Source organism: Podarcis melisellensis (genome assembly GCF_964234715.1).
Source record: "Podarcis melisellensis genome assembly, chromosome: 3".
Lineage (NCBI taxonomy): Eukaryota > Metazoa > Chordata > Lepidosauria > Squamata > Lacertidae > Podarcis > Podarcis melisellensis.
In genome coordinates this window covers 21,957,751-21,978,125 of record NC_138530.1, presented here as the reverse complement: position 1 = coordinate 21,978,125, position 20,375 = coordinate 21,957,751, and the positions used below count along the sequence as shown (strand labels likewise).

At 41.8% G+C, this 20,375-nt stretch overlaps 1 protein-coding gene across 4 annotated transcripts in view; it reads right to left on the bottom strand.

The window, feature by feature from the left end:
• The window catches only part of THADA (THADA armadillo repeat containing), a 153,453-nt gene that overhangs the window by 113,297 nt on the left and 19,781 nt on the right, over window positions 1-20,375 (bottom strand). For all 4 annotated transcript variants that reach the window (XM_081903640.1, XM_081903637.1, XM_081903638.1 and 1 more), the window contains exons 12-22: window positions 19,674-19,825; window positions 19,419-19,574; window positions 19,101-19,223; window positions 17,378-17,501; window positions 15,203-15,354; window positions 14,012-14,219; window positions 12,461-12,596; window positions 10,948-11,084; window positions 10,532-10,678; window positions 8,066-8,223; window positions 6,115-6,224 (exon numbers count right to left, since the gene is read on the bottom strand). In XM_081903640.1, the coding sequence (XP_081759766.1) occupies window positions 6,115-6,224; window positions 8,066-8,223; window positions 10,532-10,678; window positions 10,948-11,084; window positions 12,461-12,596; window positions 14,012-14,219; window positions 15,203-15,354; window positions 17,378-17,501; window positions 19,101-19,223; window positions 19,419-19,574; window positions 19,674-19,825 (1,603 nt within the window). The remainder of the gene's footprint in view (window positions 1-6,114; window positions 6,225-8,065; window positions 8,224-10,531; window positions 10,679-10,947; window positions 11,085-12,460; window positions 12,597-14,011; window positions 14,220-15,202; window positions 15,355-17,377; window positions 17,502-19,100; window positions 19,224-19,418; window positions 19,575-19,673; window positions 19,826-20,375) is intronic.

The following is a 20,375-nucleotide window of genomic DNA, read 5'->3' as shown; positions in this document are numbered from 1 at the left end:
AACTGTGAGCAAAAGAGACCTACTGAAATTAATGGACTTAAGTATTTAATCAATCAATCTTTATTGTGGTCTAAGACCAGACAGCAAAGTTAACAACAACTTAAATATTCTGATTTCAATGAGTCTGCTCCGAGTTTGACAGAGTTGAATGCAACCCTAATTTTCTTCCGAGCTCGTAATCTCAACTCATTTTACCAACTGTTAATTATGTAAAACATACAACTAAAAAACTGCCTCATCTAGTCCTTTCGTCTTCTTCCACCTAAGAATACATGGGGGAAGTCTTAGTACTTGAGAAGAAGAAAGGAGTAGAGGAATCTGCTTATACCCTGAAAGTCTTACTGAAATCCATGCACCAGCACATCTGTAATTAAAGGTGCATAAAGCACAATCAATCATGTCCAATTTCAGCTCATGCAGGTAAACCTTTCCAGCAGTGCCAGTTCTCACACCTCATTGACACATGTTTAAAACGACAAGATTTTCTAATTTTTAAAAGCCTGCATGCCCTCTCCCAGGTTCTCCCTGGCAAACGGAACTGCAATCTGAGCCAAAATAATGTCCACTCACCAACTGATTGCAAGACATGTTTATTACACGTGTATATTCCAAGTTGTAAGAGCCCTTCTCAGTGGCATAGCGTGGGTTGTCAGCACCCGGGGCAAGGCAAGTAATTTGCACCCCCTAACCCGTGGATTTGCGCCCCCAACCCGTGGATTTGTGCCCCCTAACCCCCAGATGTTGCGCCCGGTGCAGCCAGCCCCCCCTGCACCCCCCACACTACGCCACTGGACCTAGTAAAGCCATATTAGCTTATTGTTCAGAATTGTGAAAAAAATATGTTCCTGTGTCTATGGTATATATTGGGACTGAGGTGGGGTGGGGGTTTCCTTAATATTATGAAGAGCAATAAACTGTGAGTGATATAGAACTACCTTGCTTTGAACTACAATACTGATATACCTGTTAAAGAGATTTTAAGCAACTGAGTAAGACAAAATTGCAACGCATCTGGCTTTAGTATGGAATTTGGGATAAGTATTTAAACTTTTAAAGACACGTTCATGATGCAACAACTTAGAAGACGTCAACATCTAAAGTTTTTTAAATTAAATTTGTGGATACTAAAAGTGCTATATTAGCGACTTTTGTATTCAGATGGTGCAATGAAATTGATTTGTATAACCACAGGCAAAATTTCTGTACAGAGATCTATCCTAGAACTGCATCTCACCCTGTTCTTCTCCCTCCCCTCCATGACAGGGCCTTTTTGGTGGTGGCACAGAGATGGTGGAAATATCCTCTCCACTGAGATCTGTTGCTCCCTTTCTCCTTAACCATTCAGATGCTTACTGAAGACTTCTTTCTTGCAGTGCCCTTTGGGTTTGTGACTTTTGTTTTTAATCTACTTTTCTGGATTTGTTTTTATCTGCTGCCATTTAGACTAGCTTTGCTTCATGTGTTCTTTATATTTTAACTATTTTATTATTCTTTTGTAAGCTGCCGTGCATGCATCCTGGGTCAATTAATTAAGCGGCCTACTGCATGTGCGCTGTAAGCATAACAGAAAATATCCAAAAACATTACAAACCAGCATGACGTTCAAACACAGCCAAACACGGTTTAGCCCAGTGTGCTGTGTGCTGTGGCACCCTGGGGTGCCTTGAATGATAGCCATTTCTTTTTCATAATATTTCCTCGGTCTAGCGCCAAGGGCCTTCTGGCAGTTCCCTCACTGTGAGAAGCCAAGTTACGGAGAACCAGGCAGAGGGCCTTCTCAGTAGTGGCACCCGCCCTGTGGAATGCCCTCCCACCAGATGTCAAAGAGAAAAACAACTACCAGACTTTTAGAAGACATCTGAGGCAGTCCTGCTCAGGGACGCTTTGAATGTTTGATGCATTACTGTATTTTATTATTTTGTTGAAAGCTGCCCAGAGTGGCTGGGGAAGCCCAGCCAGATGGGTGAGGTATAAATAATAAATTATTATTATTATTATTATTATTATTCCTCTCTCTCTTCACCAAGACACACATGCGCACAGATATATGAACTCAAAAATCTTGTAACGTACCTCAATTGATTGTTCACTCATCTTGGTTTATTACTGGCTTACCACTCATTTGAAACAAACCATGATTCTGGTTCATACAGCAAGCCATTCTAGGACTTGCTCATGCCACAAACGGCATCTGCAGGGGAGGGAGGAAGCTGTATAAAAGCGGTGGGGGGAGGTATGTTCACGATTATCCCATGGCTGGTTAGCATGGCATGCAAACCAGCTCTAGGCCTTGCCTGGAATTCACCAAGAAAGTAATACAAAAATATAGCCAAGCTACCACGTAGCTGAAAGCAAAAGTTGTTGGGCTTATCTCTGAACAAACATGAAGCTCCCTCCTGCTGGGACTAGCAGAAAGAGGAAAAATATACAGAAATGCAATCTGACAAATCCTTAGCACCACGACGTTGTGCTGCTTTGATGATGCCAGAAGTAATACAAGCCTTTCAGGTCACCCGCTGCAGCTCCCACATTTTTGTGCAAGCAAAACTCTGGTAGTCCCGAAGTAGTAAAAACAAGTAAGAACTGTTGACTTTGAAAATGGAAGAGGCTACTCCCTTTGACTTGGCAATAGCACAACCCTCTGGGAAGGCTGAAAAGTTGTTTCCATGAGAAGCAAGTGGCAAGTGAGGGGAAAGAGCTTTACAACATTGCAATGGCAGTCACTAACTCAAGCATGTCTTTGCCCATGCTGACTCCTGATCTCTATCAGATGGAACAAGCGACTAATTTTTATCATACTTAATCTCCAAAACCTCTAATTAAAACATCACACAGCTCGCCAATGTGTAAGTTGCTCTGGTTCTAATTCAGCAAATGGCTTTTGTGGTTTTCTCTGATTTACTTTTCCTCTTGCCAGTTTAAACAATCTCCTGTGCAGGCGGAGAAGCGACTCCAGGCATTTTCAGAGAATACAATAAATGTCCCACATAATCTGTACCTTTTGCCACACAAATGTACACTCCCCCCCCCCCAAATAAACCGACAACGTGCTAAAGGTAACCTAATTTTGCAATGTAATTAAAATGGCACTTTATCTGTGGGCATACAGTATAAAACAGAATGTACAATGTTATTCATCAATGAGCAAAACTGGTAGGCTTCTCAATAGGATATTATTTCAGACATAAATTCAGTCACGGGCAACAAGTATCCTCATGTGTTATCTTTACAAATAATACAATAATAATTGAAGAAAATAAAGGATTGCATCCAACTTAAGTCATAACCCACTGAAATCAATGGTCAGGATCAATCCTATTTATTTCACTGGGTCTATGAACACGGCTCAGTCGGATACAACCCAAACAGTATATTCTTCTAGAAGGCCTCTATGGTAGGTCGCCTCAATTTTTGCTAGTAACAGTAGTTAAGTGTTCAGCACTCAGCCATTTTTGCATCTTCTCTCTTGCCACAACCACATAAGATACCAGTATTATCTATAGCATTATTCCAATATTGCTTGGGGGCGGGTGCGCATGTGAAACTGATGGACAGATGTTCACACTCACAGAGGGGATGAAATCTGAAACACCAGCTCATAAAATCTTAGTTGCTGCAAGAGACCAGCATTGTATATAGAAATCCCACAACGCCTTTTAATGTCCAAGGAAGCATTTGTTCACAGTATGACTGGTGGTTTAAAAACTAGTGAATCATGTTTCCTATCTCAAGATTTCCTACCTCAAGATGTAAAGCCAGGCATAGGCAAACTCCGGCCCTCCAGATGTTTGGGACTACAATTCCCATCATCCCTAGCTAACAGGACCAGTGGTCAGGGATGATGGGAATTGTAGTCCCAAAACATCTGGAGGGCCGGAGTTTGCCTATGCCTGTTTAAAGCCCTAAACGGCCTCAGCCCAGTATACCTGAAAGAGCATCTCCACACCCATCATTCTCCCCGGACACTGAGGTCCGGCACCAAGGACCTTCTGCTGGCTTCCTCACTGCGTGTAATGAGGTTACAGGGAACCAGGCAGAGGGCCTTCTCGGTAGTGGCACCCGCCCTGTGGAACGCCCTCCCATCAGATGTCAAGAAAATAAAAAACTATCTGTCTTTTAGAAGACATTCTTCCCCTGTTTAGGGAAGTTTTTAATGTTTTATCGTGTTTTTAATATTCTGTTGGGAGCCGCCCAGAGTGGCTGGGGAAACCCAGCTAGATGGGTGGGGTATAAATAATAAATCATTATTATGAAGATAAAAGCAACCCAGGAAATTATTCCCCTAATGTACCGTATTTTTCGCTCTGTAAGACGCACCAGACCACAAGACGCACCTAGTTTTTGGAGGAGGAAAACAAGAAAAAAAATATTCTGAATCTCAGAAGCCAGAACAGCAAAAGGGATCGCTGCGCAGTGAAAGCAGCAATCCCTCTTGCTGTTCTGGCTTCTGGGATAGCTGCACAGCCTGCATTCGCTCCATAAGACGCACACACATTTCCCCTTACTATTTAGGAGGGAAAAAGTGAGTCTTAGAGAGCAAAAAATACAGTAGTCATTATAATGTCAACATGAGGCGTACAAGAGTTAATGCATGCTATGGCTAACAGGCAAAAAACCCTAGGCTATGAGTGCAACTGCCTCAGGTGATCACTGGAGAAATGGACATACAGCTCTGAAGAGTTCTCAGATTCTGGGCTGACCATACCCATCCAAGTTCTCCACTAGGTCCCACAAGACAGGAAGCGCTATAGAAGGCTTCCTGTTTGAGATGGGACTTTGCCCGAGCAACAAGTTTTCCTGGCTCTGGTGTGCTTCTATGTTCTTTGGCTCCGATTCCTGGCTAGCTCCTTTCCTCTGATTCCCCAGCCCAACTCCTCACTCCCTTCCGACAGTGGCCAATGGCTCAGCCCTGACAGCGTGGACTGCACCCAAATGAAGTTGACTTTGCTTAGTTCTTATGTGGGAGAACTAATTAAAATGAAATGGAAAAATACGATTCATCATAGCGGGTGTAAGTCGGCCTTTGTACACCTTTATAAATTATCAGATTTATACATCAGCCAATGAAAAGCAGCGAGAATTTCCAAGCAAAACTTTTTTCTTTTTTCTGAAAGCTGTAAATGTATTACTCATTTTCAAAAGGAGAGGGGTGGGGGGTGGGGAAGAGAATTTATTCCACGTTTCCTCAAAATCTCAGCATTTAATAGGCTGGATAGCAGTTTTGTTTTTTCTGAAGTTACTTGAACATAAACATTTGTCAGGCTTAGGAGAATGGCACAGACAAAGGATGATGAACTCTGCTCAGCGCCATTGCTTCACTCCCTGTAGTCCATCTCCTGACATCAGGTATCATTTTTCTCCCATTTATGCTCCAATACCAGAAGTGAAGGAAAAACAGCTTTGGGGTGTGGGGAAGGAGCTGAAGAGAGAAACTGCTTGAGGGATAGGTTCGCCACTCACCAGAACATCCTTCTGCATTTAAATCACGCAACTGCCCGCATAACCAATAGTCAAGGACAATAAAAGATGTAGTTCAGAAACATCTGGAAAGCTAAAAGTTAGTGGCTCTTGTATTATACGGCCTGCACATTTTTTGGTAAGCTGTCTTTTGAGTATTTTTGTGGAAAGGTTTAATAAGTAAGATACGCTGTAGGCAGAGTGAGGGAGATGTTCAAGCAGGGACAGCTGCTTCACATTTATGAAATTACCTCAGAACATGGAATGGGGAACCAGTGGTCCTCTGAAATTGTTGGATCCCAACTTCCATAAGCCTCAGACAAAATGGCAAATGATTAGGAATCTAACATCTGGAGGGCCACAGGTTTCCGAACATGAATTAAGAGAAACACATTCTTCCCTTCAGAATATTTTGGAAGTACTGCAAGACTACCTGCTTTGGATTGGTTTTAGTTACCAGAAAGCAGGTATATCAAGGAACAGAGAGCCAAGGAAATGTTGAGGTCTTGGTTAGGTAATATGATATTTGGGTGTGCAGGGAGGAGCTAAAACTATGGTACACTCCATGAAAAAGCAAGTTCATATCCACGTAAGTGACTTCCTGCCTGCACAAAAGCTTGAATGCTACAGAAGAGAGTGACTTTTGGTGCAGTTTACCTTGAGAGTACTTCAGTGAGCTTTACAAAACCGGCGTACGCCAACTCAAACGCGCCTCTGTGCCTTGACTTCAGAAGGTGATGCTTGAAATACTCCCCAATCTCTTTCACCTAGAAAAACGGTTTGGATTTTCTTAAGCAAACTGCAAAGATTTTACACACAAGTACTTTTGACAAGCTAAGAAGAATGGTATCGCAGACAGAGCCAATGCAATTGTTTACATAGCCCCATTGAAACCTATGGTCTGCTCCCGAGTTTACTTAGGTAAATCAACTGCACTGTTTCTCCTGACAGCAACTCTTAGCACTGCTTGATTGTGTTAGTTGTTAAAAGCTGCTTTTTAAACTTTAGAGGGCTGGTTAGCCAGTAGCTCACGCCCATGCCATCTTTCCTCAATGTGTAAACACAAGGAGGGCAGGCGTGATCCCGATCATGCCATAAGTCAGGGCTGGGGAACCATTCCGATGGTGGAGGTACATTGTTGATGACTCCACACTCCCTGGGCCTTGTAAGAGGTCCAAGCAGAGCTCTCAGCCAGATGAAAACATCTGGAGACAACATGCAAATAAAAATATTAGCACTACTTCCCTGCGCATAGGATAGCCAAAAAGCAAGGGATACACTAAGCAGCTGGTCACCAGTACCCTTTCAAGTAGCTGGTTGAAGTTTAAAACAATGGCAATGCCTTTGCAGGAGCAGGATTTGACCTCCCAGTTCCCCCCACCTCCAGCCTCCTGAGAAAGGCTGACAGAAGAGGAGGAAAGCATGTTGTGTATATCAGACTGCCAAGATGGAAACTGGTCTGGTTGAAACCATATGGGAAAGGGAAAAGGTCATCAATTAAACCCAGAAATCTAATAAATCCAAAATATTTCCAAATGAAATACTTGTGGTAAGCTAATTTCTTGTAAACACTGTAGTCCGTTCTCTTGAACAGTCCCAGATGGTGTGCTAGCCTCCGTGAGGTTTTTAAAAAAGGGAGGGGGGCGTTAGAAAAGCAGCCCTGAATGGGCATAATTCTGTCATCCAGCCTGTGGGGAACACGATACCCTCAATCCATCAATGTGTTTGCTGTCGAAAATTACAGACCATAAAAGCTATACTAAAATGGCAATTTCATCGGCTCTCACCTTGCTGTTTGCCAAATGAGAAACATATAAGTGGAAGTGAAGCTGAAGTCAGTTAAACGAATTCTCAATCTTTAATGGATAGATATATGACTACCCCTCCTCCATTAAATAAATGGAAGACTCCCCAAGTATGGATGGCCTGAATAGCAACTTCAGATTACACTTGAAAGTGCCCTTTCTAAAATGCTCACCTATGAGAATACTGTATCGTAACTGGTAATCAGTGTAAACAATAATTAAATGTGCCTAAATGGAAAATCAGTAAACAATTTGCAGTGGTAAAGCACTGTTTTATTCAAAATTCCTCCCTGGTATAAGCAGTCACGAATCTTCCCTGAATATTTTTGTCTCTTAAAACAATCCTTTGAGCTACTTCTCAATGCCAAATTATAAAGAAGTGAACCAATTAAAAGAATCTGAAATTTAAAGTAAGCACAGCTGCTGTTAACATCTAGCCAACACCTTTCGCCCCCGCCCATGTGTCTGTCCATAAAACGTCAGCATTGTTTGGAAAACAGCAAGACAGGATAAAAAGAAAGATGTGATAGACAAAAGGCCAACAGTAATTCGTTCCAATACTTCATATACAGTTCCAAGGACAGAAGATTTCAAACCATAGAATATTAGTTACAGATAGGTAGCCGTGTTGGTCTGCCATAGTCAATTTCCTTCCAGTAGCACCTTAAAGACCAACTAAGTTAGTTCTTGGTATGAGCTTTCGTGTGCATGCACACTTCTTCAGAAGCTCATACCAAGAACTAACTTAGTTGGTCTTTAAGGTGCTACTGGAAGGAAATTCATAGAATATTAAATAGTCTTACCTGCTGTACTGTTATCAGTGCATCCGGACAATTGGGAAGCGCCTGTAAAGGCAGAAACTGACACAACTTGCCTAAAAGTAATGATATTTCCTTCATACTTCGCCAGCAACAAACCAGCACCATCTGAGCTGTTACGTCACATGTCTGCTGTTCTTCATCTTAAACAAATAAGTATAATGGATATATGTAGAGACAGCTAAAAACTTCTGTTCCAGCAAGGCAACCCAGGCATTCAATTTTAGCAGGTAAATTTTGACACACAATTTCAGTATACCACTGTTTTAAAATGACGGATTACATTAAAAAAAAATATTTCAACGTTATTTATTTTTTAAAGGAATGTTTTTACAATGCCTATTGTAAACCGCTTAAGAGGCCTTTCGTTCTAGTAAGCAGTGTATACATTTTGTTAAATAAAGTAAACAGGCAAGGAGGGAAACAATTCCTGCCTGAAACCCTGGACGGCCACTGGTGTCCACTTAAGCCAAGGCAATACTGAGCTTGATGGACCAATGGTCTGAGTCAATCTGAGACAGCTTCCTATGTTACTAGATTCCCCAAGGCCAGAATTTGCAACCAGCATGCGTTGCTGGCATTTTATGTCTAGGTTACACAGGCTGAGACCCTACCTGCCCGCAGACTGTCTTGCCAGAGTGGTGCATGCTCTAGTTATCTCCCGCTTGGACTACTGCAATGAGCTCTGTGTGGGGCTACCTTTGAAGGTGACCCGGAAACTGCAATGCAGCAGCTAGACTGTTGACTGGGAGTGGTCGCCGGGACCACATAACAGCGGTCCTAAGAGATCTGCATTGGCTCCCAGTACGTTTCCAAGCACAATTCAAAGTGTTGGTGCTGACCTTTAAAGCCCTAAACAACCTCGGTCCTGTATACCTGAAGGAGCATCTCCACCCCCATCGTTCAGCCCGGACACTGAGATCCAGCGCCGAGGGCCTTCTGGCAGTTCCCTCAATGCGAGAAGTGAGGTTACAGGGAACCAGACAGAGGGCCTTCTCGGTAGTGGCGCCCGCCCTGTGGAACGCCCTCCCCTCAGGTGTCAAGGAAATAAGCAGTTATCCTATTTTTAAAAGACATCTGAAGGCAGCCCTGTTTAGGGAAGTTTTTAATATTTAATGCTGTATTGTTTTTAACACTTGATTGGGAGCCCAGAGTGGCTGGGGAAACTCAGCCAGATGGGCAGGGTATAAATAATAAATTATTATTATTATAGGTTCTAAGTCAGTACAGCGAGAGAAGTCATGAATAATAATGCCAAGGTCGCAGGTTCGATCCCCCTATGGGGCAGCTGCATATTTCTGAACTGCAGGGCATTGGAATAGATGATCCTCAGGGTCCTTTCCAATTTCACAATTCTATGACTCTATAACGTAGGATCTCAGACAATAAAAGCAGGCGACATGTCCTTGCTCAGAAGACCTTCAGCTTCTCTTGCCAAACAGTTGATTAGGCTCCCAGGCCTCACATTAGAGATCTCCTTGGCTTCTTGAAGCCAGTCCCTTCTCTGAACAGGTGATCAGCATTGTACCAGTTTTACAGTCTGCTTAGCATCACACACACAAAAACCCTGGTACTAGATACAGAGGTTTATCTGTTTCCTGCAACATCCTTTTCCATGTGCAGGGCAAGATCTAAAAAAACATATACACACCTGTTTTTTACCCGTTTCATTTCCTCTCAGTGGACCAGGGCAACGAGACAATGTGGGAATAAGTTTAACATAGACAGGACACCACTGTGTGTTTTTTGGGGGCAGCTGAAGAGATCACTGCTACATCAGCAAATATATGTCATAATCACTTTGAGGTTTTCTATAATGGAGCAGTATATATATATTTTTAAAAAATTGTATATATATAAAATATGATGTAAAGTCAGACCTCACCAATGGGACGCACAAATAAGATTGGCTACAGGAGGTATATTGGCCCAAAGTATTAACAATGCAGATATTCAGTTAAAAGACTTTTAAAAAGGAGAAACAATCTCTTTTTCAACCAATCAATCTATTGCTATTAAAAACTACATGCATGAATATGAAACTGTAGGAATTAAAGGGAGGGGAAATAATTTTAAAAAATTAACTTCATATGGCATAGATGGATTTTTACCTCAACATTCCCAGCATTTTACTTGTTTTGAAATGAAGGTCCCAACGGAGGCCATTTATAAGTGTGTGAAATTCAACTACCCCACCCAGTGGTTTTGATGTGAAAAGCAACTTTTAAAAGGATTTCCCAAAACAGACAAAAATAGTAGGGAGCAGAGTTAATCCAGCGGGCAGGGGCTTTTCTAACAGAGGCCATTTATAAGCTACTTTGGTTCATAAAGAGAGAAAGATGGGGACACGAAAAAGATGCTTAACCTCAACCACCACCATTCTCCCTTGCATGTGTACACAAAAACACACACACACACACACACACACACACAGAGTTCACCTGAAATTACCTCTAATTTCAGTGCAAATGTTTTCCGCTCCCTCACTGGTACAGTCTAGCCTGCAGCGCTCTTGGAACAATTTTGTTTCGTTGAAATAATCGTTCGTATCACGTGGTTGTATTTCACGCAGAATCAACTGCAAGCGCTCTGAACTGTCTATGGAGAACAGAGAAAGTTGGCTTAAAAATGAACACTTTCCAACCAACAGTTGATCCATCAATATTTCCAAAACACAGAGTGGACCTCTCTTCAGGAGATATTTTCAGTTCTATGTCCTGAACAACCAAATGGCACAGTGAACCCCACTATTGAGAGATAATAACAGGAACCAGCAAGAAGGCTGAAGACAGTTTTGGTATAGAACAAGCTACATAAAACTACTGCACCGAGAGATGCCATGATTTTTAGAAATATTCATGGGTTACCCAAGTCAGTATCCATTGGAATAAGACCTTCTGGTGATGAACTCTGAACTACTGGAGACACTACAGCAGAAAGCTCATAAGACATCAGAATAAGCTTTGCCACCACCTCTTTCCATTCAGGAATCAGGGTCAAATTACTGTAAGAAGAGAAAATCATGTAATTCAAAGTGAACATTTCATTGTGACAAAGTAACAGCATTAACTTTATGATAATTTTTAATGCTTCCTATTTCTTTACTATAATCATACAATCCATACTGCAGCTTAGAATAGACTTCCGAAAATTTCTGATTGTGGGGAGGTTTCTAAGCATGCTCTGCTGGATGCAGTTAGAAACCCCCTTCAGACTATGGGATACCCAGACTCCTATAACCAACATGCAAAAGACTAACTGATGCATGAAGGGGTTAATACCATAAAGCAAGCTGTTCTGACAGGCTTAGCTATGTCCACTTCCCTTACCTTGGGAGGAAATGGGTGATCAAGCCTACTGTTGCTTTCCAGTCTACTAGAGCAGTGTTTTTCAACCTTTTTTGGGCAAAGGCACACTTGTTTCATGAAAAAAATCACGAGGCACACCACCATTAGAAAATGTTAAAAAAATGAACTCTGTGCCTATATTGACTATATATAAAGTAATTCTCTTGAATAGGAATCAAATAAACACAAAGAAAGTATTTTATAATTATTTTATTATGAAATAGTAAGTAAACAGAAATATGAAAAATTATAAAATACTTTATTTAAAAATACTTTATTTTTAAATCTTTCGAATTTTTCAATTTTTCCCACGGCACACCAGGCAACATTGGTTGAAAAACACTGTACTAGAGAAGCTCAATGCATAAAGAGGTCTGAGCTAGTTGCTGCAGCTCAGACTGCATGGCTCATACAAGCCACTTTTGAGCTCCTATACCAATAATTTAGGAACTTTTGCCACTGTAACTAAGCCAAGTTTTACTGCCCGTGCAACTTTTTCTGAATGCTGTATATGGAAAAAGCACATAAATCTGACCTTTGGAGAGTTTGTAAGTAAACATGGTTACTTGTAGTCTTTTTCTATGCTAGCAGAATAGGGAAGCTTTAGAATCCAAAAGGACATATTTTAAAGGTCTAATGGCCTATATTTCCATACTTTTGTGCATATTTTGTGATTTTATATCTCTGCAGAGGTTCTCTCACCAAAGAGAACTTGCCCTAAACTTGGCATCCAGGAATTCTCCTTTTTATAACTATTTTTTTTCCTTCCCACAGACTTCCACACTAAGCACACAAAGATCAGGAAGTTCTGCCGATAGGAAGACGCAGGAGGTAGGATCCTGCCATGTTCCTGATTGCAGAGAGCTATCTAAGTGCCTTTAGCAGAACATGGTTACAACCCCCATCCATCCCCAAGCTAGAGCTGGCAGGTACATGGACAATAGAGGTTAGGGCTGGTACACCCCACCTTATACTTCCTACACAAGCTATTTAATCCCTAACCTAATAACCACACAGGGGCAGTATTACTCACTTTAATGGTAACTGATGCAGAGCTGCTGTTATACAATGTACACGGCCATACATTGGAAATGAAGTAGCCGCTTGAAGTAAAGACTTGTCTGCTTGCCGTATTTCTCCTTCAAGGTTCACCATCAAGCTTTTGACAACTATATATTAGTACAAACACAGGGGGGGGGGATCAAAGTGATAGTCATGGTATTCTGTACAAAATCAAATTCTTTAATAATAAACAGACAGTTGAAGACTAGATGCCATGAGAGAGCCACCTCTGAATTTAAAAGTTGGTCATGAAAACAGAAGATCAGGAAGAGGGACTGAACACACACACATTCATTTTGGGGCCACAATGCAACCTTTCCCACTGGCTTCCACGAGATTCGCTCTGGAATACATAATTTTGAAGGTTTTTCCTATAGCCAACACTAAAGAGCAACATTTTGTCTGTTAGGACATAAGAGCAGGGCAGATATAATTTGAGGCAAGGAGCATGCAACTTCTTAATCACTGTGGGAATGGAATTGATTCATTAAAAATATTTTCAAAAAGGTAATGAATGTGATCAAAAAGATAACAGGATAAAATGTAAAGGACGCCAGGATGGTTGAGTCAAATCAAAGGCGACTATGGGGTGCAGGGCTCATCTCGCTTTCAGGCTGAGGGAGCCAGCGTTTGTCCACAGACAGCCTTCCGGCTCATGTGGCCAGCGTGACTAAACCGCTTCTGGCAAAACGGGACACTGTGATGAGTGCCAGAGCGCATGGAAACGCTGTTTACCTTCCTGTCACAGCAGTACCTATTTATCTACTTGCACTTGTGTGCTTTCAAACTACTAGGTTGGCAGAAGGTGGGACAGAACAACAGGATTCGAACCACCGACCTTCCAATCGGCAAGCCCACGAGGCTCAGCGGTTTATACCACAGCACCACCCACGTCCCTTTAAAAGGGTATGACATACCATTGATACCAATTGTAGTTCTACTACATGCCTTGAAAGACTATGTTCCGCCTGGAGCATATGTTTCCCCCCTCTTATGGTTTTGATCTAAGGGCTACTTTTAAAATGAGGATGCATTTTAAATTGCATTTTAACCTGTATTTTAAATTAGTTTTTTTCTTTTCCTATTATGGTTTTACTGTAATTTTACTCAGGACGGTGTTAGCCACCCTGAGCCTGGCTCTGGCCGGGGAGGGCAGGGTATAAATTATTATTATTATTATTATTATTATATTAGACACTGAAATTAGCCAAAAATTGGTCATGCTTTACCTTGCATGAGCATAACTGCTTTCTGTAGTGCGAAGCTAACACTGAATGCAGCCCCTGTGTATATGAACAAACTGATCCCACAAGACTAAACACCTAGTGACAAGCTTTCAATTATGGTAGGAACCATTTATCAGGTTTTGAAATCAGCCATATTAGGGCACTTCCAGTTCAAAATATATTACTTTCTGTTCTTTGTCTTTCTTTGACTTCTATGGTCACAACAAAAGCATTCAAAGATGTACAGGAGATTTCTTTTGGAGAGAACAAAACTTCCTCTTCTGCTCAATACTGACCAGCCAAAGTGTTCTCCTCCACTGGATCACTAGACTTATCCTCATCTGGCTGAAATGTGTTCAGATGATTGTTTAAGCAGGTCTTCAGCAGGCCTTTCTGGTGTATTAAGAAGTTCATCAAATAGGAAGCTGTTACACAGTCGTAAGGCTTAGTACTTGTGCTGAGCTGCATCGCTACTTGAAACAACAACTGCAGTTGCTGAGGATCCTGAGGTAAAAAGTTCAACACATTTAAATGCAAGTTTATTGAATACTGTACTGATTTATGTTCTAATCCAGACCCCTTGTTAAAATATACTCTGGGGGCGGGGAATTGTTGCTATTATGCAGGAGGAGAAACAAATCTCGTGTAAAAAGGACTTTTCAGACTGGCCACCAGGAACCACTAAAATAAATATCGGTACCAAAATCTTCAGATACGTGGCAGGGTCATCTCAGGACCAAATATAAACTGCTGATTTCTACTAATGGACCCAATAGGTAAAGGTAAAGGGACCCCAGACCATTAAGTCCAGTTGCGGACGACTCTGAGGTTGCGGCACTCATCTCGTTTTACTGGCCGAGGGAGCTGGCGTACAGCTTCCGGGTCATGTGGCCAGCATGACTAAGCCGCTTCTGGCAAACCAGAGCAGTACACAGAAAAGCTGTTTACCTTCCCGCCGGAGCGGTACCTGTTTATCTACTTGCACTGCTTGCTTTTGAACTGCTAGGTTGGCAGGAGCAGGGACCGAGCAACGGGAGCTCACCCCGTCATGGGGATTCAAACTGCCGACCTTCTGATCGGCAAGCCCTAGGCTCTGTGGTTTAGACCACAGCGCCACCCGTGTCCCTCAATGGTCCCAATACCTAACTCAATTCCCAACCCAGAGGCAAAAAAAAAAAAAGGCATACAGGAGGAAGAGCAACAGGATGGGGTCCTGGCCCATCCTGTTTTAATTCTGCTTCCAATTGGTCCACCAGGAAAACTAGTTGGCAAACAATGCATTAGTATTGACCTATGAAAAGCTTGTCCCCTCCCTCATTTTCCAATGCAACAGGATTTATTAAATTTTTTTAAGGGTTGGAGACTGGTAAACAAACTCATTTCTCGCTGTAAGCTCTGAAGTAGCCTTCCACCCAACATTTAAGCGTTCAACAAGCAAAACGATTACAGAATTTGGAATGTGGTGTTTTTATAAACTTTATCCATACCTGAAAACAAGGCAAGACAAGATGAAGCTTCATCAGAAGATCAAATGCCAAGATCTTTATTTCCTCAAAAGTGCTGGCAAAGCAGTAGAGTAGAGTCTGAAGACGAGGAAGGCTGACCTCTTGAGCTACCTGAAACAGTTCTTGGCTCTGGCCTGCTCCAAAGGATCCCCAACGAACACATGCAAAAGAGGGTGTTTTTGTTATAAGTCACAGAGGAAAAATGTTGTATTCTGTTTTGTTACATTTAGATATTTAGAGGAAAAATGTTGTATTCTGTTTTGTTACATTTAGATATTTAGAGGAAAAATGTTGTATTCTGTTTTGTTACATTTAGATATTTAGCACTTGATTGCATTATTAAACGAAGTAATCATACAGTTCAACATCAACTTATTGGAAACAGTTTAGGAGAGTTTGTGGTTCAATTTACAGGACAGGTTGCATTCTTACAAAAAGACGAGACCTGGTATGGCTGAAGAGAAGGGAAGACAGGGTAGTGTAACATGAAGAGCCTGTGCAATAGGAGGATTTAAAAAATGAACTATGTGGCATTTCCCTCCCCATCTGGTGAGCTCTTCCTTTGGAGCTACTTGCTGCATTGAGAAGCCTAAAGTGATCATTGCCATCATGGTGGAAGGAGTGCTGTGCCAGAAAGTTTCCTCAGGAAACAGGCCAGGCAAGATGAATAAACCAGTCAAAAGAGGCAGGCTGGCATCCCACGTTACAACTTGCAGCAAACATCACCATGCAGGAACTTTCCCAGTATTGTCAATTTTCACCTGACTTTTTGTATTCGGGTTCACAGACATAAATACAAAATGTGTGTGCGCCCCATGCAGAGAAATGCATGGTTGTTGCTTTTTTACTACATTCCAACCAAACATTCAGGGAAGGGCCCTGGGCTCAATGGTAGGGCACCTGCTTGGCCTGCAGAAGGGCCTAGGTTCAATCCCTGGAGTCTCCAGGTAGGTCTGGAAACGTTCCCTGCATTAAACCCTGGAGAGCTCTTGCCAATCAGTGTAGACAATACTGAATGAGATGGACCAATGCCCTGACTCCATGTAAGGCAGCTTTTTGTGAATGTGCATGCAGAAACCAGGCCCAGATTAAGCTGCTTATCGAGTGGAATTTAAATGGGAACACAGTGAAAACACACACATATACATGCAACGTCGTACTTGATGCTTGTAATTTTTAAAAAAATTACAATATGGCAGGGATGCCATATTGCTGGATTCTGTACATGATTTGCTAGTGTGTATGTTATATGTTTGAGTTATTATTCAGAGAGGGAAGGAGGAACAGATTTGCTAAGCGTGGAAGAGGTAACCACTCATGTAGACCAAGGGGTGTCGGGAAGATAACTGTATTTCGAGGAGATAGTGGTCTGACATGGGTATTCTTCCTGCCTCTGTTTACTTCCCCCTCTCTTGTTCAGCTCTTTGACAGCTGAGAACAGCCTTTGAAGCCCTAATCTGCAGAAGGAAGGAACAGTGCTGGGTACCTTTACCTTTTCTGATGTTAGACATTGTTTGGAGAACGTATGGCATGGGAAGAGGTGGCTAGCTAATGAACAATCTGCACATAGCTAGTTGGGCAAGGCATGTAGGCTAGCAGGCTAGTTAGCTATAAATCAGATGGTTTGGGGGCAGAGTTCTTTGAAGCTCGTGGACGGACAGATGGCAGCAGGGCCGTGCAAACTGAAGCTACCTGGGGGATCGCTTCCCCGCTTTTCGAGGGCTTCCAAGGGGCAGATTGAGGTGCTTGCTTGGTATGTATATATTGCTTGCTGTTTAGAATGAAATCTTCAATCTTCTCACTCATTTGTGTCTTGTATTGCCTCTGAATCTAGTTTAAAAAGAACCACCTTGCATTTGGCAAGACAAGGTCCAGGGGAAAAGATACTCCAATACACCAAGCTTTACCCATTCACATCAAGATAAATAGCATGGAGCGAATGAGCCATATGGCACTTGAACTGCGGCACTCTCCAAGTACTGGAGTACTTCTCTTCTGAAACAAAATGTTATTACTCCTTCTACTACTGTTCCATTTTTTTGTTAGAAAAAGCAGGTGGCAACCGAGGGGGGAAAAGCCACTGTATTCAGTTATAATATAATCTGACCGTAGACATTTAACAAAATCTTTCCCCACCGCATTTTCAAGACAGCTTACCTTCTAATACGGGAAACGTTTCAGCTATTAATCCCAAAACAGTCAGTGCAGTAAATCTGGTTGGATGGGACGAACCAGGAAACAGGGCTCCGAAAAGAATATCACAAACAGAGGACATGAAATCCTAAGGATGGGAAATAGAAGCCACAGACAGATCAAATAGAAGACTGTCTTCAAAAGGGGTTGGGGATATTTTTGACCCACCCAATCCCAGAGCTGTAATTCAAACATATGCTTGATGAATTCTCTTTGACTAAACAAATTTAATCAATCCTTTTACCCAACCTATGAGATAAGCCCTGGTTTCTAGTTACCCCTTTCTGGCAGCGTTTTGCCAAGCACCAAAGGGATATCCTCCTGGACAAAACAACAACCAAACAAAAAACCAACCTCCATGAGCCAATATATTTTTACAAGTTCTCAATCTTTTGTCCACACTTCCATCCTTCCCACATTCCACATCTCTTCCTCTCCCTGTGCTCCTTACTTGTTTCTTATGATCACCTCAAAATTCAAGGAGATTCTACCCTCTGCAAGTGGCCTGCACTATGCTTCACTAGGGGTTCAAGTCTAGCTGAATGGTAGTTGGCTGCAATGCGTAGTGGCACTTCAGGGCCAGTGAGAATCTGAAAATTCCCAGCAGTAGCAGATTGCCTTGCTGCCTGGATATTAGGGCACGAAAGATATTTCAGGGCAGGCCACAGATAGTGGTAGAACTGTATCAAGCAAGGCCCTAGGCTCAATGGTTGGAATCTACTTGGAGATCTACTGCCAGTCACTGTGGTCTGAGCCAGTAAAAGGCAGTTTCATATGTCATCTTTCCCATCATGTCTCAGACTGGCCTTTGCCACAGACAGATCGCACTCTCCGCTTTTGTAGTGTTGTAAATAAAAATATGCCCTTTTCCCTTATGGGGTATCCAAGAGCTTATACAGAGTCCTTACATAGGTTCCCTATTGGTAGGAGAAAATAACAGCGGCCAACCAGAGAATATTGGGAAGCAAAGCAGCTAGTAAGCCTGATCTTTATTGATCTGTTGCAACAGGGTACTCCCCTCACACGCAGGAGAGGAGGAGGACCCCCAAAAATGCTGTGCAAGGGCTTATAAAGACTTTTGAAATTCCCATCCTCTAGATCAAGACCACCCCCAGAAACATTATGCATACATCACAGAAGGTATCTGAAGAAGTGTGCATGCACACGAGAGCTCATACCAAGAACTAACTTAGTTGGTCTTTAAGGTGCTACTGGAAGGAAATTTTTTTTGTTTTATCACAGAAGGGGTGTAACCTAAGGCCACCCCTCAGATACCACCTACATCACAGAAATTTAAATGTTGTTTTTCTCTTGTCCTTGTTTATCTCCTGTCTGGCAGGTTACTTGATTGGATTTCCTGGGGAGCCTGGCCATTCTTTTGCAGTGGTAAAATACTTATTTTCTGGGCCAGGTCACAGGCTCACACCTTATTCATATCTTAAATGTGTCCTTAAGACAGGATTTGTGAGGAAAGAGACAATGGGGAGACTTTTCCAGTTTGACCTTGCAGAGAAAACATTTGGTCAGTTTAGGAATCAAAATGGTTCCAGGTTGGCCTTCCTGTGTTGATCTATGTATGTGCGGTTATGAACATTGCCATATATCTAAGATCATAAAATTCCTATCACATTGGCTACTGCAATGTTTGGAAATTGCCACATAGTTCTTAAACTCTGTGCACACATACCTTGTACTGATGCAAAGTCTTTAATGGATCCCAGGGAACGGAATGTTTGCCCAGGCCTTGCTTGGACTTCGTTTGCTGCATTTTATGAACTGTCTGGGAGCTCTCGTGTACCCGGCAGAACAACTTTAGAAAAAGAAAAAAGAAATACGGTACAATGATGCCACGCAACGAGAAACATCGAAGTGGACATCACAACTTATTTCATGTTTAAAAAAAGCAAGGGCGAAACGTAATGGAGCTTGAGAACATTTGTCACAAAGGTGGACAGAACTTCTAAAGAGGCCTATGTGGAATTTCAAGTTCATGCTTAAAGGTTACCTTTTTCAGCAGGGAACAGATTTGTTGCCTCACAGCTGGAGACTGGCTGTTCAAGTTGTAGCTAATAAAAAACTCAATCAGTTGCATCTCTTCGGCGGAAATAATTTCTGTGCTCCGGTGACTTTCGCAAAGCAAACCTAAAGCGTCTATTCGCACCTTTTAAAAGAATAAGGAAGTTTTTAACTAAGTTTTTCTCTGTAATATATATATATAAAACTTAAAAAGCACACATGCACAAAACACTTAGATTTGTACCTGATCGTGTTGATGAACTAAACCTTGTTTGATACAGGTAATGGATACAAGACCACTGTGCATCATATCTATAAACTTTAAGTGTCCATGGGCTCTTGCTGTTCTCAGGCATGCCATCAAAGCTCCGAGTGCTCCTCTGGTATTGCAAGATCCTGCACAGAGAAGTTTTTAATGTTCATTGTTTAACTATGTTTGATGTTTTAACTTGCTGGAAGCCACCCAGAGTGGCTGGGGCAACCCAGTCAGATGGACGGCATATAAATTAACAACAACAACAAATCCTTTGTTTTTCTACTGCTACAAAAACAGCAATTTCTCACCACTTTCAGCTCCGCTGCTTAAGATCAACACTCTAAAAATCAAAATATGTTAGGTATAAGAATATATTGCTAAAGGTATCCTAAACACCACCAGCTTTAAATTACTTCTCTAAATTCTCAGGATACACATTTTACCTAGCAATCAACCAGTCAGTACAACAATAATTAAAAAAAAAATATTATTGCCCTTCTATAGGAAACCAAAAATTGGGAGAAAAACTAGTTTGTGTATTGTTATTTAAAGCTCCCTTATAAGAAGCAAGGAAAGCTTTATGCAAATACATAGGACAATATAAGGCGAAATTTATTTTGCTCTATTGAAAAATTATGTGAAGGCATAAAAAGGGGGTTTCTAAACTATGTTCTTGGCCATCAAGATGGA